The 26,595-nt window shown below is 38.9% G+C and overlaps 2 protein-coding genes across 2 annotated transcripts; one reads left to right on the top strand and one right to left on the bottom strand.

The window, feature by feature from the left end:
- The first annotated feature begins 41 nt into the window (after positions 1-41).
- On the top strand, positions 42-20,831 carry LOC127634881 (mitochondrial Rho GTPase 2). Its single transcript, XM_052114615.1, has 19 exons — positions 42-190; positions 4,042-4,100; positions 4,202-4,283; positions 4,365-4,408; positions 6,976-7,029; positions 7,127-7,179; positions 7,280-7,388; positions 7,911-8,012; positions 8,109-8,207; positions 9,926-10,034; positions 12,671-12,791; positions 13,077-13,161; positions 13,253-13,398; positions 15,013-15,113; positions 15,207-15,337; positions 15,781-15,861; positions 16,635-16,757; positions 17,039-17,238; positions 19,100-20,831. The coding sequence occupies exons 1-19, from the start codon at positions 154-156 to the stop codon at positions 19,215-19,217; spliced, it is 1,854 nt and encodes a 617-aa protein (XP_051970575.1). The 5' UTR covers positions 42-153; the 3' UTR covers positions 19,218-20,831.
- Positions 20,832-22,830: 1,999 nt separating this feature from the next.
- Positions 22,831-23,774, bottom strand: LOC127634882 (histone H1.0-B-like). Its single transcript, XM_052114616.1, has one exon. It carries the CDS (start codon positions 23,571-23,573, stop codon positions 22,974-22,976), a length of 600 nt encoding a protein of 199 aa, XP_051970576.1. The 5' UTR covers positions 23,574-23,774; the 3' UTR covers positions 22,831-22,973.
- Positions 23,775-26,595: the final 2,821 nt, after the last annotated feature.

Here is a 26,595-nt window from a genome sequence, read left to right on the forward strand (position 1 = left end):
ACATTTTGGCTCCAACCGGAAGTACACAGCGCTGCCAGTTTCTCTGACTGGAATGGAGCTAGCGAGAAAGTAGCACAGGGTTTTGAATCGGGTTGAAGTTTTAGCACAAGATAAACACAACTTGACTGGCAGCTGAACAGATAGTGGAGTGAAATGAAACGCGATGTCCGGATACTGCTGCTGGGGGAACGTAAGATGCTCTTTTAAAATGTCAAAGCAGCTAAATGTAACAGTTAAAGGAAAGTTAGCATAACCCACAACCTTGAGCTGCTGCAGAATGAGACTGAAGTACAGACACTACTCACATGACTTCAGTTAATTTTGCGTTTTATTTCGGTTTACGTTTTATTCGGGTGTTAGACATCACGTGAAATGAAATTCATATGAAAAGTCACTTTGTTTGTGAATTGATAATGTAGGTTTTACTATGGTAACTATCATTAGGGAGAGAAGTTTGTGCTTAGTTAAACATCAGACGAGCATGAATTGTAAACAAAAAAACATAAGCACGTGTGACAAACCTAGAGAGAGTTATCTAGCACATAGTCAAGGAGATCAAGTACAAGAACACCTGTAAAGTGACAGCTTTATTAACTTCCTGTTACCTTCTTATAAGAGCTATTTTATAAAAGTTTGACAGTTGACAGATGTCACATATCCAAACATATTGCAAGTTTGATATTTCTTCTCCTTTACCAGTGCTGACTAATATCTGCCTGTCTGTCTGCCTGCCTGCCTGCCTGCCTGCCTGCCTGCCTGCTTGCCTGCCTGCTTGCGTGCCTGCTTGCGTGCCTGCTTGCGTGCCTGCTGTGCCTATCTGTCTGTCTGTCTCTCTCTGTGTGTGTGTGTGTGTGTGTGTGTGTGTGTGTGTGTGTGTGTGTGTGTGTGTGTATTTGTCGCATACAACATTATTAGGAACACCTAATTTTCTATTCAGCCAATCGGGTGGCTGCATTGCATAAAATCATGCAGATACGGGTCAGAAGTTTCAGTGAATATTCACATCAACCATCAGAATGGGGAAAAAAAAAAAGTGATCTCAGCAATTTGGACCGTGGCATGATCGTTGGTGCCAGATGGGCTGGTTTGAGTATTTCTGTAACTGCTGATCTCCTGGGATTTTCACGCTCAACAGTCTCTAGAGTGTATAAAGAATAGTGCGAAAAACATCCAGCGAGTGGCAGTTCTGTGGGTGAAAATGTTTTGTTTATGACAGAGGTCAGATGAGAATGGCCAGACTGGTCCAAGCTGACAGGAAGGTGACAATAACCAAAAATAAAAACGTGTTACAATAGTTCTATGCAGAAAAGCATTTCTAAAAACACAACATGTCGAACATTGAGTCAGATGGGCTAAAGCAGCAGAAGACCCCTCCGGGTACCACTACTGTCAGCTTACAACAGGAAACTGAGGCTGCAGTGGGCACAGGCTCAACAAAACTGGACAGTAGACAATTGGAAAAACATCGCCTGGTCTGACAAATCTGGATTTCTGCTTAGATGCACTAATGGTAGAACCACTGCGGCCTCAGTTTTCTGTACTTGGCTGACAGAAGTGGAACCCAACGTGGTCTTCTGCTGTTGTAGCTCATCTGCTTCAAGGTTCGACATGTTGTCCATTCTGAGCTATTCTGCAACATTAAATGTTGGATCAGGGGCAATGTGTGTGCACAGGCGATCTCTGGACGTTGTAGCTCTATCGGGAAAGTTGTTCTATCACTCTTGGTCCCCCCTCAGTGGCTCAGCCCCTGAAAGCTGTCCCAATTTTCCCCCATATGGACAGCCCTTTGTGTGTGTGTGTGTGTGTGTGTGTGTGTGTGTGTGTATATATATATATACTGTATATAGTCAGCACTGTTGAAAACGAAGAAATAATTTTTTCGTTTTTTAAATTAAAAATTTTTATTGTCCAGATTTATCAAACTATTCAAAAATACATGTAAAAAAACTGCAATTCACACAAAATTATTAAAAAAAAATATAACTTAAACACACCTCTTCTTTGATTAGCATATTTTCCATTTCTGAGTTTAATGTCATTTTGGAAGAAAAAAAAGTCATGTGGTGTAATTGTCCAGTAAAAAAAAAAGTCTCATAAAAATTTGAAATTCTTTAAAAAAGAAATATTGACATGAGTTGTGCTGAATAATTATTAATTATATAATCTATATCTAATATTTAAAAGCACTTTTGTACACCAAATCAAAGTAGTGGTTTATCACCAACACTTAGTTTGCAATTTCGTTGTTTATGTTTACAAAAACCCTAAAACAGAGCGGTCACCTTTTGACACGCATCACTTTGTGTGATTATTTTGAAAAGGCACATTTTGTTCAGGATGTGAGAAAACTTGTTGATATTTTTGATGGGAAATTTTTTTAATATTACTAATTATTAATAAAAAAAAAAACCTTACCTTCAAAAATGTGTTCGAAATCTTTTTTGAAATCAATGATAAAGTTTTGTACATTTGTGTTTTCAAGGTGCAAGAAACGTATCTGAATACTTTTTATTTGACGGTTACACTAGAGCTGTTGGAAAAAATAGTTTCAGCGATGCATCACGATTCATACACAAACGATTCTGAATTGATTTTCAAAAGAATCAGAATCGATTCGGAGTTCAGTTTAAATCACGGCAGAGCAGTGGAGCACGCCAAAGACAGATGTGGAAACAAAGATGCGAGTTAAGTGCACAAACATGACTGTTTGCAGACCAGCTGTATGAAACACATGACCATTTGTGCCCGAATGAAACTACGATCCCGAAACTCTTTCACAAACCCACGCACATATCAACGGGAGAGCTTATTCATGATAAGAAGCCAACAAACAACATGAAAGATGAGCTCGCACCCATAATTGCACTGATTTGCACACAACGGGGGAAGACACAGAAGAAAATAATGACGAGGCAGCGGTTCGGGAGATGTTGGTGATGTTTTCATTTAATTATTTATTTGTAATTATTTCATTGGCTTTTGACATTGCCGGTCACTCGTTTGTCAGGACAGTGCGCACACCTGATGAGAAAGGTTTTATCTTTTACTCGCAGAGCAAACAGATAGAGCAGTGCATACGAGACGCTTGATTAATTTCTGAAGCAACAACTGTGCTATTTAAAGCGCTTTACTTTCACCTGTGCAGGTGAGGAGAAGCTGACAGATGCACTCTCATAGAAGCAGATATATCTCATCCTGGACCAGCAACTTCCATTTGTGCTTAAATGAAAATGAATAGCATGGCATAGATTCATTTTCATAATTAAATGCTATTAAATGATTCACAATGCTTAAACAAAAATAATAAAATAACCAGTTGAAGTAATAGTATTCAGTGTGTTTTAATGGAGCACCAATAATGTTTTTGTGCTTTTAAGAGTTTTTTTTTAAGGTTCTAAAGAAAGAAACTGAAAAACTGAGAAGCTCTTTTAAACTATTGAAGCATTTCTTTAATCTTGTGGATGTTCATGTTTTGTTCACAGCTCATACTGAATGTAAAAGGCCAGTTTATGTAATGTGACTCGTTCTGATTTTTAAAACAGCTGTTAAATAAAAAGCTGAAAGGGAAACAATAGAGAGTAAAAAAGAAAGATATTGAAGGACAAGATGCATCGTGATGCATTGAGAATCGTTTTATAATCGAATCGTTACCCTTTGAATCGTAATCGAATCGTGAGGCCCTCTATGTTTCACCATATGATATATTTTCAGTCATTAAATCTCTTTTTTTGTAGAAAAGATTAAAAAAATGTTTTTTTTTTAATGATGAGTTATTTTTAACACCTCAGACAACCTTATTTGTCAATGACCCATTATTATCAAACTGGAAATAAATTTAATTGAGTTTATCGACTGCCACCCCAAACATGTAGTACATCACAGAGATTTGCCAAAGGAATCAGGGCAACAGAGTTTATTGCGGTGCATTCATTAATCATGTTACGTCTCACCTATATATTACTATGAAGTCAAGTGAGCTGTTGGGAATAAATCTGTATGGAGTAAAATGAAGTGAATGTCTTATTTACTTTTTTCCTCTAGCCAAAGTGGGGAAGACCTCTCTTATCATGTCTCTGGTTGGAGAGGAGTTTCCTGATCAGGTGAGTTTGACTGGTTTATCTATAATCCTGTCTGTTAATACGGCATGGCAGCTGTGTGTAAATGGTGCAGTTGTAAGAAGATAATTTGTTTTTGCCGTCAGGTTCCTCTCAGAGCAGAGGAGATCACCATTCCTGCAGACGTCACACCTGAGAAAGTGCCTACACATATAGTCGACTATTCAGGTCTGTGCTGGTGCATGTGCCAAAAGTAGCTTGTAATATTTACCCTGAAAAATTGTGCTAACACTCTTGGTTTCACTACAGAAAGTGAGCAATCTGAGGATGTGTTGAGAGAAGAAATTGTAAAGGTGAGACATTACCTATGAATTTCATGTTGTATCTTTTTGAGATGCACCCTAAATACTGTAAGCCATAGGGTATGAGAGCTCATGCTGTTTTGTAAATATAGGCTCAGCTAAAAGGTGTTATTTGGTGCCACCCCTGCCGACGTAACTATATGCACAATATAGAGCAACAGTCATGTGCCGAAATTGATTATTAATGATATCTTATAAATACGTCTGTCCATATAACACGTTAATTTGGTGAAATTAATTATATAAAATATAACGTGTTAAACAAATTAACACAATTAAGCATGTCATGGACTATAATATGCAATATCCATCGGAGCAATTTAATCTTGAAGCACCACCTGATTTCAGCAGGGGGCAGTAAGCCAAGCTCCAGCTGCTTATGCAACAAAACACACTCAGTCTTGCTTGACACTAGCGAAACCACAAGATGAGAACACATTCTCACAGCCAAACACAGCTGGACGGAGTGCAATTCCGAATGGCAATGATCTCGAAATGTGATTTTCTAAGTTTGAAACTATGTTTAACTTGACACAGTGACCTAAAAACAATCTTTATGATGTGCTGCGACAAAAGCGTTCCTCTGACGCCTGTGTACTTTGACGTGTTCTTAGAAAAGCCCTTATAATAAGTCTGACAAATTCAATAGCAAAATGGATTGCTGTGGACTGTAGGCCAATGATGGGCTTATGTGCAAAATATGGAAATACTTTTATTGCCTTCTAAAGCCACTTTCTTTTTTATCAATGCTTTATAGTCATCTGCCACAATTATGTAAGGAATTGTAATGATCTAAATTATAATTTTTAAAGGTGCAATATGTAAACGTTTTCATGTAATATTCGCCTTTTTTAATGCAACTTAAATGAGTCCTTCCCGGGTTTACTTTGTTGCCTATTAAAGCCTGTAGACTGATTTTCATGCAAAGGAAGCAGGTCGCTTTTGCCGGGAAAATCCAAAGGATGTGACGTTTATGCATGCTCCCGAGAGCCTTGGTGTGTCTCTTCCGCTATTCAACAGCGACAACAAACTGCAACACTAGGTAACGTTATCTTCGAGATGGAATCCAGCAAACGTCCGGCTCCCAGCACAACACCGACTCCTACACAAACTCAGAGTAAACCAAAAAAATATTTTGCTACTGAATCCCGTCTGGCTAAGCGGGTACGTGATTGTGGTCGTGCAAAAACTAGAGTGAACATCGTCAGGTTATTTGATTCCTGGAGGGACCTTCGTTCGGTTTTGGGGATCAAAACAGACCCTGAGTTGGCGTTCTTCTTATTGGACCGGTAAGCTTACATAACTGCAAAGCATGTGAAAAAGTGCCATAAGGATTGATCTGTGTAATTTTAGCTAACCTATTGATAAAGCTAGCTAGCTAGCTATCACCGACATAGGCTATCATATAAATGCAGTCAATATATCACGCAAAAAAAAGTGATTACTTCAAACTACAGTCTCTCATAGTCAGACCTATATCCACACTTTGTTCCAGCACTGGAGAGTCAAATATAATATACAGTATCAAAGTTTGCAGTAAAACAATCATTACTGTGTAATTTTAATTATGCTACCTCATCTGTCAGCATGATGCCGGTGAATCACGTTCAGCCTCTTTGTTTTGGTCGATGCTCGTGTCCCTATGGAGTGTGCGTGCGCGATCATGAGCAACAGGTAGTGGGCTGCAGTTCACTTAACGGCCACAGGTGTCATTAATAACAAGGGTTTCTGAATCTTACATACTGCACCTTTAAAATATATACGTATGATTTTTATAATGATATAAATATAGCTATTTACAATTATTTGATCATTATATATTGAATTGTTATTTGAGGGTATTTAATCAGATTAATTAATCGGAATATGTAAATAATTTGATATCAACTTTTTATCGATTGACAGGCCTACTTCTAAACCTTCGAAGACAGACCTACGGCAAGTTCTGAGGTTGTTAATAGAGGGTAGATGCTTCTGCTGAAGTCATCAGTTATTTCAAATTAGTGAAATTCCTGGTGTAGAACGTCACTACCCATGAAGTGTTAAGATAACGATCCTCCAATCAGAGAATAGCATCAAACAAAGCATGCCAAAAGAGCTCTGCAGCAACCGCCCACTCCGAGTGCACTCCCTACACTCTCAAACTACTTCTATTTGTATGTGAATATTTTGCAATATACTTAAAATATTTTTGTACTTGCTGTACTTCTACAGCAACTTAATATCGATAGATATATACGTCAATTGAAAAAAATTAAAAATCTAATTTTGTAATGTTGTGATTCACCTCGGAGCTGGTAGGTTCTCTTGAAGAATGAAGAATTTGACAAAATTCCTATGAAGAAAATTAATAGGGAAGATACTTCCGGAACCAAGATGGCTGAAATATTGGGCGGGCACTGTTGCAGTCTAAATAGCACGGCGTCAAGTGACTTATTGCTTTTATAACAGTTACTACATAATAGAAAGGACACATGTTCATTAAAGCATCTCTTTATTTTGTAAATTTCGTCCCCTGAAGCTCATTATGAATGTTTATTATGTCATCTCCCCTGTAGGCCAATGTCGTGTGTGTGGTTTATGATGTCACACAAGAAGAAACCATTGACAAGGTATCAATCAGTATGTCCTTGACTCTTATTTCAATATTTTTCCTCACATTTTCTTTTCTATGCTCTAATCTGTTTCGTAAAAAAACATTCCTCTCAGATCAGGACAAAATGGATCCCTCTGGTGAACGGAGGAGCTGAAAAAGGAAGCAAGTAAGTTTTGTATGTTAAGTATGTCTTCTCTGGCCACTGTGTAAATACATCTGCGTTTTTAAAATGTCTCATGTACAATGTCTCTCTTTTTTTGCCTTAGGATTCCCATTATTCTAGTAGGCAACAAGTCTGACCTTCGGTCTGGTAGCTCCATGGAAACCATCCTTCCAATCATGAACAAGTTTTCTGAGATTGAGACCTGTGTGGAGGTCAGAACCACTGACAACTCACACAAAGAAATGTTGACCATAAGCACTGTGATACCACTTTCCCTTAATAGACACAGCAGGCAAACCCTTCCAGTGTCTGTGTATGTTAGCAGAGCGTTTAAATGATGTTCATGACTGTTAGATGTGTTCAGTTGAAGTCTGACTGGTACACCTATATGCAGAAATAACATTCCAACACTCTTAAACGATATAGTCTGCAGCATAGTGTGTAGATTAGCATGTATGTGCATGCACAACCATGATTAATGGATTGCATTGCATTGAACCCAGAATATTCCTTTAATGGCTGTTGTAAAGCCTAGTGAGCTGCCTACTTACCATATTCGCAACCCATAGATGTGTTAAAACTATTTAAATGTGTGAATTATGCTAAAAAATGCTGTTCACTATGTTGTAAATAACAGCCAGTGTCCTGCTTCTGTGATTGTGAATGCTTGTTAAGAAAGGGGGAAAAAATCTAGTGTGCCGTTATAATTAGATGGTGTGTGTCTGTGTCCGCAGTGCTCTGCTAAGAATCTGAAGAATATTTCAGAGCTTTTCTACTACGCTCAAAAAGCCGTTCTACACCCGACTGCTCCACTCTACGACCCTGAAGACAAACAGGTACACGCAAACTCCTCTGCATGTCTTCTCACGGACATACACTCATGCTTGGGAGCATTGTGATTGTTTCTGTATTTCTTCTGCATGTTTGTGCAGCTGAAGCCGCAGTGCGTGCGCGCTCTGAGTCGGATCTTCAGTATCTCAGATCAGGATAACGATCACATTCTCAGTGATGCTGAACTGAACTGCTTTCAGGTGAGCACACAAACAGCAGTGTGGTTTTCACCTGTATCAGCTTTTACAATGGGAATATAATTGAAAAACAAAAACACAGAACAGCATTTGCAACACATTTATCTTCTCAAATGCAACATGTTTGAGTGAAAGCAGATATTCAGCTGGAATGAATGTCGGGCTGGACTGATTTTATTCATTGGGATTTGATTGGATGGATGATAGGCTATGATGTTGGTTAATATTATGTTTTTCCCATGCATGCAGCCTTGTTGATGTAAGCAGAAAAGTTCTTGAGGAGGTCTAGAAAGTTTTTATATTTTGATTATTGTTTATGAAAGCAAAATGTCTTTGTGTTAGAATAACATGCATTGATGAATCATTCACAATGGTCTTTCTAAACTTGAAACCGTTAACCCAGGGTCATTCTTAATAGCTCGCGATGGCACTTGTTAACCGCTTATCAGTGGAACTGCGTATCTGTGAAAATGTTGCAAACCAAATCAGCTCTGATTGTCTTTCGTCTTCTGAAACAACGTACTGCGAAACATTTCTCACTACATACCACAAATGCAGTGCTTACAATTTATTTTATAACCAAGGGTTAAAAGCTAACACCAGTGGTAGTACTAGGATGTGATCTTTGGGAGGGTAATTTGATCTTAAGGGGATGGGGGTGCTCGTCCTTGAAACACTTGGGTTGGTCCCCCTTGATAGTGTTTCGGCATCGGTCTGGAAGTTTTAGGGGGTGCACAAGGAAAACCTAAGAGGGGCAATACCCCCTTAGACCATGGCTAACACCCATTAAAATTACAAGAGTTAAACGTAGGGAATGAGGTTTTGCCCCAAGTGAAGGAGTTCAAGTACCTCGGGGTCTTGTTCACGAGTGAGGGGACAATGGAACGGGAGGTTGGCCGGAGAATCGGGGCAGCGGGGGCGGTATTGCACTCGCTCTATCGCACCGTTGTCACGAAAAGAGAGCTGAGCCGAAAGGCAAAGCTCTCGATCTACCGGTCAATTTTTCTTCCTACCCTCACCTATGGTCATGAAGGCTGGGTCATGACTGAAAGAACTAGATCGCGAGTACAAGCGGCCGAAATGGGCTTCCTCAGAAGGGTGGCGGGCTTCTCGCTTAGAGATAGGGTGAGGAGCTCAGTCATCCGTGAGGAGCTCGGAGTAGAGCCGCTGCTCCTTTGCGTTGAAAGGAGTCAGTTGAGGTGGTTTGGGCATCTGGTAAGGATGCCCCCTGGCCGCCTCCCTAGGGAGGTGTTTCAGGCACGTCCAGCTGGGAGGAGGCCTCGAGGAAGACCCAGGACTAGGTGGAGAGATTACATCTCCACACTGGCCTGGGAACACCTCGGGGTCCCCCAGTCAGAGTTGGTTAATGTGGCTCGGGATAGGGAAGTTTGGGGCCCCCTGCTGGAGCAGCTGCCCCCGCGACCCTACTTCGGATAAGCGGTTGAAGATGGATGGATGGATGGATGGATGGAGTTAAACGTTGTTTATTCAGGGTTAAATGCAGGATTTATAAAGATGTGTGAAAAGCCCTGATAAGACCAGGAACATTTACAAAGGAAGTGAATATATGGTCCATTTTGATTTCATGTTGACTTAAAGAAATGTTTCGTAGTTTTGCTAAATAATAGTTTAAGTAACTAACATAAATATGAATCTGCCATTGTTTTGTATGGCGTAATGATTTGTGTGTGTGCGTGCGTGTGTGTTGTGTGTGTGTGTAGAAATTATGTTTTGGGAATCCACTGGCTCCTCAAGCTTTAGAGGACGTGAAAACAGTTGTGTGGAAGAACACCAGTGATGGAGTGCAGGACAATGGACTCACACTCAACGGTAAGTTGCGCGCGCACACACACACAGTCTCTCATTTAACATTAACCAGCCCCACCAGGATTTCGCAGGACTTTTTCTTGATAATTGCGGCCCAAAGTGATGTAATTTTCTGCAGCTTTTCTCAAAAAGTTTGATGCCATTTGCTGCGTTTTTTGTGTTGTTTTGCAATAAAAATCTCACAAATAATTTGTGTCATTGATGTACAAGTGCAAATACCTGTAAATATTTTAGTGCATTTTAACTGAATAAAATTAGGCCTGTAGTGATTATTACATCATCTTAACACAATCATTTGATTTAATCATGTATATTGAGCACTTTCAGTTTTAATCACTACCGCACATTTATCATGTGACTTGCTGAGTGCGTTAAGGAGACTTTTAGCATGTTTGGACGCTGACGTCATTTGCCGCAACATGCACGCACAACTCGCCTAATGCTCCATATAACAGCTCTGGAAAAAAATTAAAGATCACTGCAAAAGGATCAGTTTCTCTGGATTTACTATTCATAGGTAACATTTTTGTTTTATTCTATTAAGTACTGACATTATTTCTCCCAAATTCCAAATAACAATGTTGTCATTTAGAGCGTTTATTTGAAGAAAATGACAACTGGTCAAAATAACCAAACATATGCTGTGTTTTCCAAAACCAAATTTCACAGTGGGTGTGAGACACTATGGCTTGAAAGCCTCTCCAGGTCTGCGTCTAACCATTTGATGACCAGGTGTTGGGCAAAGCTGAAAATTGGGAAGATGACCTTACTCAAGTCCTCTACGGTCCAATCCTTATGGTCTTTTGCAAACCTCAGCCTAGCTCTTCTTTGCTTCTCATTGATGAAGGGCTTTTTCTTGCACAACTTCAGTTTCGAAACGTCCTCGCCATGCACTTCATCCCAGCTGCCATTTGCCATTCTTTATGTAGGTGACTTGATGTCATCCTACGGTTATTGAGTGTTGAGTCTTCAAATTAGTTGCCGGTCATCCCAGTCAGTGAAGAGTTGCTTTCACCCTCTGCCGATCTGTAGCTTTGTTATCCCCAATGTCTGCTGCTTGACCTTGTTCTTATGAACCACCGTCTTTGAAATTTTAGGGATGATGATGATCTGGGGGTACTTCAGCAAGGCTGGAATCGGGCAGATTCGTCTTTGTGAAGGAGGCATGAATCAAGCCACGTACAAGGTTATCATGGAAGAAAACTTGCTTTCTTCTGCTCTGACAGTGTTCCCCAACTTTGAGGATTGTTTTTTCCAGCAGGACAATGATCCATGACACACAGACAGGTCAATCAAGGTGTGGTTGGAGGACCACCGGCTCAAGACCCTGTCATGGCCAGCCCAATCTCAAGACCTGGAGATTCAAACCCCATTGAAAACCTCTGGAATGTGATCAAGAGGAAGATGGATGGCCACAAAGCCGAACTTCTTGAATTTTTGCACCAGGAGTGGCATAAAGTCACCCAACAGCAATGTGAAAGACTGGTAGAGGGCATGCCATGACACATGAAAACGGTGATTGAAAATCAGGGTTATTCCACCAAATATTGATTTCTGAACTCTTGCCAAGTTAAAACATTATTATTGTGTTTAAAAATGTTTTCTTTGCATTATTCGAGGTCTGAAGACACTGCATTTTTCCAGATCTATATATATATATATATATATATATATATATATATTACTTGATACTGAAGCACTGGTACCTTTGACAGCACCACAAGATGCTAAAAACTTTCAGGGCTTTACTAGAAACATTCAGGGCTTACCTGACCTCTAGTGCCGCCCATGGTAGTGGTAGCGTCTACACTTGCTGAGCTATCCAGGCCCCCAAATAAGGGAATTTTAATAGACTATTGAAAAGCTATGAAACATGCGATTGTGTCTCTTTTTACAGTGCATAATGTGAGCACTCCAAATGAACTCTGACTGTCAGCGACCCACACCGCGGACCACACTCAGCAGCTCTTGAAAAGAGCATGTGCAGGCTAAACGCTAGCTGTAAAGTTTGCACGCCGTCGGTGGTCTCGCATAAGTTAAACAAGGATTATGATAGTGAAGGCAAAGCACTCCGGTTTCACTTAAATGTAACATTTGTGTAATGGCAAATGTTCTTGGTCGTTGAGGGTTCTTATACGTATTGTTAATGACACGGAGGAGACAAGCTTCTTACGTCTTGACTGTGCCAAGCTTTTCGAGCAATTTGTTTTGCCACTATCAAACATGGAGAAAAGCAATTGGATTTCTTCAGATTCACGGTTCATGCAGAAATACAAAATTGCAAGTTACCGCAAAAAATGCGGAGTGTGGTTGGCATTTAAAGTCCTGGAGGGTCTGATTAACACACAAACACATTAACATATTCTTGCTACAGGAAACAGGTGAAGGTGACTCATGTATAAGTATTTATATTCCTTACGCAAGAGAGTTCAGGTTTAAACAGTGTAAGACAAAAACGAGTTTTAGAAATGTTGTAAGGTTATTTTAGTTTTGAATGTTTTATTTTTGCCATTTTTAATTGGTTTATTTTCAGTTTAGCTTTTTGTTAATGTATTTTGTTTTTTACTTTTTTTGTTTATATAATTGTCAACACTGTTTCACATCGTGTGTGTGTGTGTGTGTGTGTGTGTGTTCTGTAGGGTTCCTGTTTTTAAACACACTCTTTATCCAGAGAGGACGTCATGAGACTACCTGGACCATCCTGCGCAAATTTGGCTACGATGACACGCTGGAACTGACAGACGACTACCTCTACCCACAGTACGTCTATCTGTATATTTAAAGGTATAGTTCACCCAAAAAATGTCAATTCTGTCATCATTTACTCAACCTCATGTTGTTTCAAACCCGTATGACTTTCTATCTTATGCGGAACACAAAAGAATATGTGAGGCAGAATGTAAGTTTCCTTGCATCTTTAATCCCATACATACTAGTTAACAATGACAGAATTAGCATTTTTGGGCGCACTATCCTTTTAAATGCAAAAGCATTTGATTGCCTCAAGATATCGGAGTTTAAGTGAGTGTATGTGTGTGCTTTCAGATTGAGAGTACCTGTCGGTTGTACGACAGAGTTGAATCATCTGGGTCAACAGTTCCTGCAGAAACTATTTGATAAGTATGATGAGGTGAGCAATCACACTGATGGATTTCACCTTCTAATGAACTTATAGAGTTTCATTGGTCTAATGATAGTGTCTCTCTCTCTCTCTCTTGTAGGATAAGGACTCGGCTCTCTCTCCCGCAGAGTTGAGAAATCTGTTTAGAGTTTTACCCTACATGCCCTGGGGCCCGTCAGTGTACAGTAACGTCCCCATAACAGAAGAGAACTATATATCTCAACCTGGATACTTCTGTCAGTGGATGTGAGTGAAAGAAGAGGAAATTGAACTGCATAACACATGTTTAACATGATTAACACTAGTAAAACATGTTTGTTTGTTGTTCCTGGGCTATGGTTGGTACTGATTGGTTAAGTGGTTTGAAAAACGATGTTGATCCATGTCCTACTCTGGTAAATCATGTTGTGCCACGAGACACAGCACAAAGAGACAGTAAAACATTTGGATTTGACTAGTGCTTTATGATAGTGTATAATGATGACCATACCGGTATTGGCTACATTTTATGAGCATCATCAGATTTGGCTGAATTTGTGAGCAGATAATGTCATTGCTCACTTTTCCAAATCAAAACAAGTTCTAAAGTACTAAACCGTTATCCATCTTTTCTAGTGTACATTGTAAAGTTTTAATGGCTGATTTAATTTAATGAATGTAAAATTGTAAAGGGGAGCTTTTTTAATAATTATAATAATAATAAATAAATAAAATAAGAAAGGCAATATGGTTCAGATTTATATTATCAGCCATCATATCAGTTATCTGCCATGACAGATAAATAATTATCAGCAAAATGTGTTCATCTGGGCTTCTTTACATATAACAAATAAAGTGAATGTATCAGGGTAGATGTAGTCACCTAAATACATGCATTTTATTTCAGCCTATTTATTTATTTATTTAAACAAACAGATTGCCAGATTATGGAAAAAGTGTGAAAATATGATTTCATTGTGTGCATTTAGAATACATAAAATGATAGCTAGGAAATTAGCAAGACAAAGGAGTCGTCTATTTTTATTGTCATTTCTAGCACAGAAGTCCCATGACCGTCAGAAATGACATAAATCTCCTATGATGCATTTTTTGAACAATACTTTATTTCAAGTTTATATTAAAAAAATATATAATAATAATTAAAGGGACAGTTCACCCAAAAATGAAAATTCTCTTATCATTTACTCACCCTCATGCCATCCCAGATGTGTATGACTTTATTTCTTCTGCTGAACACAAATAGAGATTTTTAGAAGGATATTTCAGCTCTGATGGTCCATACAATACAAGTGAATGGTGACCAAAACTATAAATTCTCCTCCCTGCAAAAAGAATGCGAATCGCCAAAAATAAAGAAATGTGAATGTGGAGATTGATAGAGAAAAAGGACTTAAATGTTGATCTGTTTCTCACCCATCATATCGCTTCAGAAGACATGGATTAAACCACTGGAGTCGTATGGATTACTTTTATGCTGCCTTTATGTGCTTTATGGAGCTACAGAGTTTTGGTCACCATTCACTTGCATTGTATGCATCTACAGAGCTGAGATGATCTTCTAAAAATCTTTGTTTGTGTTCTGCAGAAGAAAGTAAGTTACTCACATCTGGGATGGCATGAGGGTGAGAAAATGATGAGAGAATTTTCATTTTTGGGTGAACTATCCCTTTAAGCTTTTGAAAACTAGAAAGCAGTACACTGTGAATGTGCATCAAAATGAGTGTCAGAAGTGGTAGATTGTAATATAAAGCCACAGTTTATTAGTTATTTAGGCTGTAGTGTTAATTCACATTCCAGATGTGGTGATTTCAGCTTTTAAACCAAATACATAATTTCTGCCACATAATGAACTGCCTGCAGGTTGTCTGCATATCTGGATGTCCACCGGTGTTTGGAGCATCTGGGTTACCTCGGCTATCCAATTCTCATGGAGCAAGACTCCCAGACCTCTGCCATCTCAGGTAATCTGATTCACACCCAGTCGTGCTTTAAACTCGAGTACATCGGTTCGTTTGATCTGAGTATTTCTGTCTGTTTCTGCATGTGTGATTCAGTAACAAGGGAAAAGCCATTAGATCTGGAGAAGAGACAGACCCAGCGAACTGTGTTCCTCTGTAAAGTGATCGGCCCTCGTGGAACAGGAAAGACCGACTTCCTTCGAGCTTTTCTAGAGCGGAGTGCTGAGGTGAACGAATGGCTCATCTTGAAAGCAAAACTTCAGTTTGAACAAATGTTATTGACCTGACTGAAAGCGAAACATGTTGTGCAAAGCATTTTTCATCTTTAATATACAGCTATATGGAGGGGTTTTTGGACCAATACGATTTCAGCCTGGGCGAAGCTAACCAGGTTGACGCAAAAAAAAGAGAGTGACCAAAAACAAAAAAAGACTACTAGTTATCTTGTCATTCATCACAATTGAATATGAAAAAGATTGGATTTATTGCTATTTATTTATTTTATTTATGGTTGTTGTTTTTTCATCAAGCAGATGGTAGTATTTGTGTTTCAAACCGGTTTATTATCACAGTCTGTCTTGGAAATATTCATCTAATTTGCTGCCAATTGTTGCATTTTAAATCTACCAAATATTTACAGAGGTGAAAGCTGAATTTTGTTTGTTTTCAGAGAAACGATCGCAACCCTGGTCCCCCTTCAGTATATGCCATCAACAACGTCTCGGTAGCCAATCAGGAGAAGTATCTAATAGTAAGTGGGTTGTTGAGTAATAAAGTTTTCTGAGATGACAAAAATGAGAACTCGTTTAAAACATGTAACAAGTTTGTAGAAGTGTAACATTTGTGTCCATGTTGGTGTCATACATTTAGAAAAATATTTCTAGAGGGTCTGGGTAGCTCAGCGAGTAAAGACGCTGACTATCACCGCTGGAGTCGCAAGTTCGAATCCAGGGTGTGCTGAGTGACTCCAGCCAGGTCTCCTAAGCAACCAATTGGCCTGGTTGCTAAGGAGGGTAGAGTCACATGGGGTAACCTCCTCGTGGTCGCTATAATGTGGTTCTCGCTCTCGGTGAGGCGCGTGGTGAGTTGTGCGTGGATGCCGCGGAGAATAGCGTCCACACAAGGTTTTCAAACATTTTTCAGGGTAAAATGATATATATATTGTTTGACCAAAACAAAATGTGCATTTTTATACAATTGTCAAAATATCAGATATTTTTGAAAAACTTCACACACATGGGGGTCTAAAAGGCGTCCTGGTTGTGACTTTTTTATTTATTTATTTATTTTTTTTTACTCTATCCAGGCTGTTGCACCACTTTTTTCCCTTCTTTTTTATATATAATAAACATTTTTAAGTCCCATAAAAAAATTATTAAATAAAATTGGAACTCCGAAAATAGCAGAGGTATATTTTTTGAGTAACTTAATAGATCTGGACAAAAAGTAATCATCACGTCATTGACTCAAGTGGCAAACTGTTGTTGTTTTTTCCTTGTCTGACACGTGTGTTATTGCATGTAGCTGGAGGAGGTTGACGTAGAAACAGAGTTTCTAAAAGCAGCAGATGCGGCGTGTGATGTGGCGTGTCTCATGTATGATGTCAGCGATCCAGACTCATTCAATTACTGTGCTAGTATATATAAGGTACGAAATGACTGCACATACACAAGATGCTTTAGGTCTGTAGTATATACTTCACAGACACACTCTGACACACATAATTACATGCATATTTGCTGTGTGACCCGGATTATTTGCATTCGTAAGCACCATTAAGAAATTAGATCATACTATGCAAGTAATTTAATTCAAAGTGCCTATTTGACAGAATTCCTTTCCATAAGTTCACCTTTTCCCTTTCTTAAATGTTCCACTCTATGATACCCTTCATCAGGTAAATCAGTCTGCTTTTTTGTCATCTGTAGCAGCACTACATGGACAGTGGGATCCCGTGTGTGGTGGTGGGCTCTAAAGCTGATCTTATAGAAGTTAAACAGCATCACGGGATGAGCCCGTCTGAGTTTTGTTACAAACATCGGCTGCCTTCACCTCTCCATTTCTCCGCACTGCTCACAAACACACACACACACATCTACAGCAAGCTCACCTGGGCCGCCATGTACCCGTAAGTACACACACACACACACACACACACACACACACACACCAACAGCTTTAGATACACAAAATAATAAGTATACAAATGTGCATTTGATAAGATAATGAAGATTTGTCTGTCTAAATCATAACATAGCAGGTTAACCAATTTATGTTTTTAGTTGAATCCAAAATTTGTGATATTTGTAAAACTACAAAAACAAGCAGGACTTGCCTTCCAAAAATGTATTTAATGTAATGCATATGAATGTCCAGTATATCTGTCGTCATATCAGTTATCTGACAAAAAAAAAAAAAAAATAATCTGCATTCTGCGTCATTTCTTTCATTATTTTCTCTAAATATAATGGATACAATGAGTGGAGCAGGATTGTCATCCAAATAAATACTTTTATGAACTACGTTTCTAGGTTAAACAGTAGCCTTTTATATAGCCTTTAGTAGTTTTTGTAAGTTAATCAAAGTTTAGTATAAATATGCAGGAAGTTGAACATTTTAAAGATGTTTATGGACAGTGAATGGGGACATTAATGAGTAACAAAATCACATGACAATTTAAATATTCAGACAACAGCAGTAGGACACATTCCACATTTAGTGAATTCAGCTTTAAAACTGTATAAATTATACAGTATAAATTACATTTGTATAATTATTTTAAGGTTGTGTACACCTTCATATATAAACTATAACAAAGCAGGTTAACCAATGCATGTATTTGGTGGAATCAAAAATGTGTGATTCAGATGAAAACATGCCAAGACTTACCAAATCTAATTTAGTAATTGTCAAATGTTTTATTATTATTTAAAATAATAATTTAACTGATTAGTTTTACTGCTATTTAAACATCAAAATTGACCCAATTTGTTTTCTTAAAGGGATAGTGCACCCAAAAATGAAAATTCTCTCATCATATATTCACCCTCGTGTATCCCAGTTGTGTATGAGTTTCTTCTGCATAACGCAAACAAAGATTTTAGAAGATCATCTCCGCTCTGTAGGTCCATACAATGCAAGTGAATGGTGACCAGAACTTTGAAGCTTCAAAAAGCACATAAAGGCAATCCATACGACTCCAGTGTTTTAATTAATGTCTTCATAAGAAATATGATAGGTGTGGGTGAGAAACAGTCTCAACTTTAACTCTCACTTTCAGATGTAAAAGTGAAAGTGGAGATTAAGAGTAAAAAAAGGACTTTTTATCTGTTTCTCACCCACACCTATCATATTGCTTATGAAGACATGGATTAAACCACTGGAGTCTCATGGATTACTTTTATGCTGCCTTTATGTGCTTTTTGAAGCTTCAAAGTTCTGGTCACCATTCACTTGCATTGTATGGACCTACAGAGCTGAAATGATCATCTAAAATCTTTGTGTTCTGCAGAAGAAAGTAAATGATGAGAGAATTTTCATTTTTGGGTGAACTGTCCCTTTCATACACATTACTGGTGTTATTGTGCACGATTCATTATTGAACGTTATTGCTAAGAAAACAATGTTTGTCTTCGTAATCTTTCATCGAAATGTATATCTTTCGCAGCCTCTAAATCAAATGTCCTTTTTGGCTAATTTTTCCAAGCCTTTTATTTTTCAACCCCTCCTCTCCAACAACCTAATTGCATCTATTTAATTCTCGATGGATAATTATACAGTCCCGCCCTAAATATTTTTTTCCACGTCAAAAATGCCATCTTACTCCAAAATACGTCAGATTATGGAAGTAAAGTGGGTTGCGAAAATCTTTAAATGTTGATGAAAGATTTTTAGATGACAGACTAAAATAAGCCTTCTTAAGTGGGTGGATGTGTGTCTTCAGGTCACTGAATGTACTTAAATGTTTCTTTGTCACTTCCTGTCTGCAGGCACCTGAATGGATCAGACATGAGCAGCACGTCTTTCTGGCTGCGTGTGACTCTGGGCGCCACAATAGCAGCCATGCTAGGCTTCGCTCTCTACAGAGCCTTTAGCCGACACAAATAATGCACACACACACATACACCCACAATGCATTCAGATAAACACACTCTTACTCATTGCTGTCTGTCTCGGCCTTACAGAGTCATTTGAGCTTGAACCGGGGCCTGAACTCCTACTAGTTACAGTGACAAACATACAGAAGTAAGCAATTGTTTTTGTTAAATCGGACTAGAGTATTCCACATAGAAACACATGCACGTAAATTAAGGAAAGACTTAAGGGCTTGCTTTATTATGAAGTTCCTGACCTTACTTCATAACTACATGCTTGATCCCAGGAAACATTTTTCCAAATTGAGAGCTTTTCCAAGCTGACTGGTGTTTTGAATTGTATTTGAAATGTGTTAAAAATGTAAGAGCTCGAGAAATCAGAATGGATCAAGAATGTATTTCATGCAAATATGTTCAAACTCATATTCTGTTTCTGAACCATATAGGACAGATATTAATGTACGACTCTGCGTTGGGGTCAATTATTCTGTTTTAACTCAGGTAACACAATTTACAATTCAGTTTCAGAATATTCCAGGTTAAATGCAAACTTAAACTGGAATCGGGCATTTGTGAGCTGTTGATCACATAAAACAATTTCGATTTGTAGCTCAGATTATAAAAGGAAAGGCACTTTTTGTTTTCTTTTCAAACTGATGAATGAGTTGAAATTATTTTCTGTGGTAATTTGACAGTATGCCACATATGCTCAAAAGAACTTCATTTTATAATTGTAATATAAACAATATGCTTCATTTAGAACATCATCTAAATGGGCTGAATTGAAACAGAATAATCCTCAGTCCTTATGCATTTTCATTTCCTGCCCTTCAGATGGACATTAATGTGTGTGGACCATGACTGACTAATGTTGTTTTTTTTTTTGTTTTTTTTAGCCAAAATCCATTGATGTGTTTCAGAATAGATATACTTGGCCTGTTTGCCTAAATAGTTTGTAGGGGAGAATGATGTCTGATTTTGTTTTAATATTACAGTAGAGATGGATGGTGTTAATAAGTGTATTGTAAATTATATTTTCAAGGTAAATGCTCTGATGCTGAATAATGGTCTTGTTCAGAGTTATCCCATTGTTACAGTAAACAGAGAATCAGGGATCACTATTTACATCACTGTAATTGATAGAAAGGGAAATGAGTGGTCAGAATAAACAGTATAGAACAGCCTCAATGATTGTTATATGAAGGATGGTCCATACTGGATTTATCTAGGAACTCTGTCAGTTTATCGATCATCTCAGATGATCAGACACTTGGTTAAACCTTTTTTTTTAAAACTAGTCGGATCAGCACAAATCTAAACATTTTCTCCCGTCTTTTTCATTCATTTGAATCACCCTGAACATATTGAGGAAAAAAGTGGATGCAAGCATTTCTGTGGCTGTTCTGATTTATCAGTTTAATTATAAAAATGTCAATTATCTTGTTCAGTGTTAATACCCAAGCGGATCACTTCTGTTAATGTCGGGTGGGCCCAATTTTAATGTACTGAAAGCTTGTATCTCTGTGGCCGTGGTCTTCCAGCCTAAATATTAAATGAGATGCTTGGAATGAAGCCGGTGTGTTCTAATAGAAATATTTTGTAATAAACTAGCTTTTTTTTCTGGTGAGTTTGTTTACTGTCCTCTGTGATGTCAGCAAATGTGGTGCATTTTACTTGGTCATATGACAAGGCGCAAGCAGCTGATTGGCTTACTGCCTCTGTTTGTGAAGGCATTGTGCTTCTTTACCGATTTCTGTTTAAAAAGACTCGTGCTTGAAGTCATAAACGTGCCTCATTGTGCCTTGACCATTATATTTAACCATTTAATATGTGTGCATTACTGTAATAGGATACAGTTCTTAACATTTTAAGGTGTTGAAGAGATGCCTAAATGTAGATTTGGACTAGGCCCTCTTATTGCAATGGTCTGTATCAAAGAGCCCATATCTGATTACTGTTGGAGCTTGGTACAGCATCATGTTTCAGGATCACTATGCAATATGCATAGAGCATATGAGAGATGATGAAGTGTAATTTGGGTACTTAACAAATATATGGACCTTTTGTTAACATCAAGATTGTTGGTTAATTTGTATGTGGTTCAAAAAGTGAAACTAAATTTTCACCATAACATTTTGTATTTATTTTTTTCAATGTGGCCTTAGATTCATAGACCCCAGTGTATATGTACAAGGGAAAGTATGGATGTCATAGTCAGCCAGTTATATATAGATTCAGTGATGCAAAATATTATTTTTGATTAAATAAAACTGGTTAATTTAGATTTTACCACATGACGCACGTTTTTTGGGTTATACCATTTATTATTAGAATTAGAAAGTGTTCACAATAGATTTAGACGAAGTGTATTGCACGGAATGCCATTGCATTTACCCCAGCATGACTCTTATTAGTGAAGTTCCAAGACCAGACAATGCGGGGCAGCATTGAGACAAAAAAAATGCCCCTCAGTTCAGAAGATGCGCTTCAACTTCGCTCTCGCAATCGCAGGAGTAAGAGCCGAAGGATGTGGTGCCCAAAGACTATGCAGTTATATATGTGCCACAATTCTGCACGCGCAAAATTATATTTTGAGCGCACATACATTTTCTGCATGCACAAGATGATATTTTGAGTGCATAAAAATGTATTTCGCACACGCAAGATGATATTGTGATTGCAAAAATAAATAAAAAATAAATAAAATCTGCATGTGCAAGATTATATTTTGAGCGCACAAATTTTTTTTTTGCACTGTCAAGATGATATTTTGAGGGCAAAAAAAAAACTTCTAAACACGCAAGATGAAAATGAGCGGACAAAATTATTTTGTATGTGCAAGATGATATTTCGAGCGCACAAAACGTTTTTTGCACGGTCAAGATGATATTTTGAGCGCACAAAAAAAATGTTGCACGCGCAAGATGATAGTTTGAGCACACAGAAAGTTATTTTGCACGCGCATGAATTCAGTTTCGCAAAGCAATGTATCTTATTGCAAAGATAAATTCAACGAAAATCAATTTTGCACTTGCAAAAGGTTGATTTGAATGTGAATTTGCTCAGAATTCTTAAATGCTCCTCCTAACCACTCTGTGTGCAAAATACCTTTTTGCATGCTCACAATATCATCTTGCGCACGCAGAACATTATTGGCACTCAAAATATAATTTTGTGCGCGCAGAATTGTGGTAAGAGTAGGCTATAACTCCATGCAAGACCCCAGGACTAGTGTCATCAACACCCCTGTGAACTCACGAGCCCTGTGCTCTCCATAGTTTCGCAATAAAACACTAAGGAAACGCTTGTGCTTGGAAATGAGAAAAGTTTATTGATGCACAGCAATGTGACTTATTATGCGCAATGACATTATTATTGGACAGCAATGGAACATGACAGTCTAGACTACAACAGTCCACGTCACTAAGTTGGTTCGGTCATGTACATTATCATATAAACAATGATTTTTTTTTTTTTTTAAGAATGTTTCTTAACATTATTTTAGATATCTCAATTAGTCTGTCTGGTAAGTGTCCAACACAGGGTTACATTTAAACAATGTTCATAAAAATTGCAAATAAATAACTGCTTAGCCGTTTCAGTGGAAATATCTTGAAATCTTCGTCTGATTGTGCACAAAAAAAGTTTCTGAAAATGTCGGGTTGAAAACCCGCGCACAAAGACCCCGTACAAAAATAACAATATACCAAAAAAACATTTGCTTCAAAAGTGTATTTACACCAAGTCAGTCCGTCGGAATGGAGTTTGTTTACTTCTTTTTGCCCGTTTTCCTGGCCGCTGTTTTTGATTTGGGTTTCGCCGTTTTCACCTTCTTCGCTTTGCTCGCCTTGGCCGGTTTGGCCACCTTCGCCTTCTTGGCAACTTTCTTGGCTTTGACGGGCGACTTCTTCTTTTCGGCCACCTTCTTCACTTTTTTCTCCGCGACTTTCTTGGTCTTCGCGGGGGATTTCGCCACTTTCTTGGGCTTGGGAGCTTTCTTGGGTTTGGGGGCGGCTTTGGCTGGCTTCTTGACTTTCACCGGCGCCGGTTTGGGCTTCTCGGGCTTCTTGGGTTCCTCCGCTTTGGCCAGCTTGAAGGAGCCCGAAGCTCCGATGCCCTTGGTGTGACGTAGGAGCCCGCTGACCACCAGGCGCTTGAGGGCGAGTTTGATCTGGGAGTCGGCGTTATCTCCCACCTTGTAGTGATTTTTCACGTACTTCTGGATGGACTGACGCGACGCGCCGCCGCGGCTCCGATCGGCGACGATGGCCGCTTTGATCATGTCGGAGTATTTGGGATGCGACGTCGCTTTCTTGGCGTTTTTCGCCTTCTTGGGTTTGGACGCGGGGGCCGCTGCCGTCTCAGCCATGGCCAAAAAAAGAGTTTTGGTCAGTCCTGGAGGATTTGAAACAAAAACCTGGAGCGAACTGTCAAAAACTCGAAAACGGAAAAATTCTTCTAATTGCAGCCACGTCACACCTGACCTGCGTCCTTCGTTGATTTCTGATTTTAAATATGTATTTCGATGTGAGAAATTAGCGCGCTCCGAAAAGTGTGTATATTATCCTCCAAAGTGCGCCTGTACTGTATATGAAGCCTCCGCGCGGACGTGATTGAGAACACCAACTGCCAGCAGCTGATCGAGCGTGCTTCCATGAAATCTGCGCGGGCTGGTTTGTGTTTCTTCCTCCTCGAACTGAGGCCGAATTTAGCCAGCCTGGTTCGGTACCGATCCTCCCAGCGCGACGGTCCAAGAGGGGAGGCTTTGGACTTTACGTCCGTGTGTCGCTTTGGCCTGAATTCATCGAGCCTTTAACTTTTTTCCCTCGAAAATCGACTCAAACTGGCGAGCGCGGTGATGTATTTTGCAGAATTCAGGTAAAATTAACCCAAAACAACAAAACCGAGCTGGGAAACACCGAATGCACATGAAAGCCCAATGAACACACAGGAGGACCGGATGGGTTTGATTCATGGAAAATGTCGTCTTCGTTTTTAATAAGCTGAAGTAGTTGACGAACTAACACAGTCCAGCCACCGAGTCCTCGTGACGTTACTGCGATTATTTATTGTTAAACCTTCTATAAATTAAATGTGCGCGAATTAAAGTGTCTCCCGTATGATGCATCATATTCACACTTGTCACGATGTGTTGGTGTAACACTTGTGCTTTATATCTATACGCGTAAAACGTTACATTACACATACCAGCAGCTCAAATGCTGGGTGTTCAGACAGAACTGCTCGGCTGTTAGGAAAGTTGCCAACGACCCAAAGACCAGCTTTACAGACCGGAACCCACCGGTACCGTGGTCAGATTGCACATATCGGTCTATGTAAACATTCCCGATGGGTTGCACGTTATGGATACGACTGGCTTATTGACATGAATCAAACTGAGTTGATGGTTTAAGCGCTCGCGCATTCTTTTGTTATCACTGCGTTGGCAGGGAAACGCGTATCCCATCGGTGTATTTTCCCCTCATTGTTTTGGCATCGTTCACTAATAAAGTGATCAGTTTAGTTCGGACTACTAAATGATTTCTTAACCATTGTGTTCCTATCGCGCGGGGATATTTCGTTATGCACGTTTTCAGGGTTGATGCTGTTTCTGTCAGAACGCCATCTTGAATCTATTCACTTCAGGTTTTACTGTGAACACCTCACGAGTAGACCCCTTTACAGAACTTTTAATGAGCCCACTGCATATCAGTAATTAAACAAATTGATTAACCGTTTAACCATTGAACTTTGTACTCAAGTTTGTTGACTGGAGCGACTGTTTGACTCTCGCGCCCTGGTGAGCTGGCTGTCTCTCGCGCATAACACTTAAATTGAACAATATTGTTTTGAAATATTCTTGCTTTTGATACAATTATTAATTGCCACTAGATAGTTGTAGACCATTGAATATGATTTTTGGTGCTTTCTTTTGTGCCACTTTGGATAGGCTACTAACAAAATGCCATCATACAGTAAGTAATAAAAACAAAGAACATCACACTATGGTATGATTGCTTCTGTTTCACTATTAAATTCAAACACCTCCGTTTGTGTGTGTGTGTGTGTGTGTGTGAGAGAGAGAGAGAGAGAGAGAGAGTGTGTGTGTTTGAGAGAGAGAGAGCGAGAGAGTGTGTGTTTTAGAGAGAGAGGAGAGAGAGTGTGTGTGTGTGTGTGTGGGCAGGTTTAAGTGGTTTACAAGGACTTTTTTAGGTTACAAACGTCTAATTACAAGGGTATTATGCTATAAATGTGGTTTATGGTGATATTTCTAGTGTCTCCGTATTTTATATCAAATGTAAAAATGCAGAAAGTTTTTTGTGAGGGTTTAGGGGATATAATCTATAGTTCATACAGTATAAAAATCATTATGTCTATGTCCTCTTAATGATAGCTGCACCAACGCGCGCGCGTGTGTATGTGTGTGTGTGTGTGTCATGCCAGGCTCGTCGCCAAGGGGGGGGGGGCATTGGGGGGCAGTGCCCCTCAAATGATTTCTTGTGCCCCCCAAATAAATGAATTAGTGTGTTCCCCTAATCGTTTGATATTAAAAGTCTACGATTGTGATCATTTTCACTTTCTCATCAAATTGTTTCAGCAGAATTTATCTCACAGGAACAGTAATCTCTACAGCGGTAGATATGCATAACACATACACATTATCTTCAGAAATGATTCAGAAAATTCATTACTCAACGCATTATTACACAGAACGTAACTTGAAATATAATTATATTCATAAATGACTGTTAAAACATCCCAAAACAGCACCCAAACATTGCAAAGACCTACTCCATTAATTATTCAAATACAACAGCCAATGGCAAGTCTCCAGCAGCAGACCTTTCAATATGTTATTTTTGTGTTAGTAGTTTTATTTATTCAAATTACAATATGCAGTTTGTAAGTATATATATATATCATATAAATCATGCAATTCATTTAGTTAAGCATAGAGAATTGTTTATACGTAATTCCTTTGCGCAGCTCAGCTGGAGCAACAGGACAAAAGGACAATGACAAACCAGAGCTACGAAGCTACGAAGGCTTTATTACAGTGCACTTGACACACTTCTTGGAGGAATCAACCATCGTTGAGACAGAATGTATTGTTGCTAAACAGTTTATTTCTACACAAATAAACAAAGAAGGAAACGCGAAACTGACAACACAAAATCTCCTTTCAAAGTACCACAAAACATTAGAAGCAATGCCAAGTGTACTGACAGCTTTGAAGACCGGATTGACGCTTGGTGCTTCAACCGCAATGTGTGAAAATTCATTTTCAGTTTTCAGGAATGTATTCACCGACCACAGACGTTCTATGCGGCACACACGCAAGGCCCAGCTCATTCAGCACACGCAAGTGTCAACATGAATGGAAAGATAAT

This window comes from Xyrauchen texanus, chromosome 42, assembly GCF_025860055.1.
Source record: "Xyrauchen texanus isolate HMW12.3.18 chromosome 42, RBS_HiC_50CHRs, whole genome shotgun sequence".
In the NCBI taxonomy this organism is placed as follows: domain Eukaryota; kingdom Metazoa; phylum Chordata; class Actinopteri; order Cypriniformes; family Catostomidae; genus Xyrauchen; species Xyrauchen texanus.

What these genes read in the sequence shown, in the direction of transcription:
- LOC127634881 (XM_052114615.1), top strand. Translation starts at nt 154, where the DNA reads ATGAAACGCGATGTCCGGATACTGCTGCTGGGGGAAC. An exon ending in CCAGACCTCTGCCATCTCAG is followed by an intron (nt 15,114 to 15,206) that starts GTAATCTGATTC and finishes TGTGTGATTCAG; the next exon opens with TAACAAGGGAAAAGCCATTA. An exon ending in ACTGTGCTAGTATATATAAG is followed by an intron (nt 16,758 to 17,038) that starts GTACGAAATGAC and finishes TGTCATCTGTAG; the next exon opens with CAGCACTACATGGACAGTGG.
- LOC127634882 (XM_052114616.1), bottom strand. Translation starts at nt 23,573, where the DNA reads ATGGCTGAGACGGCAGCGGCCCCCGCGTCCAAACCCAAGAAGGCGAAA.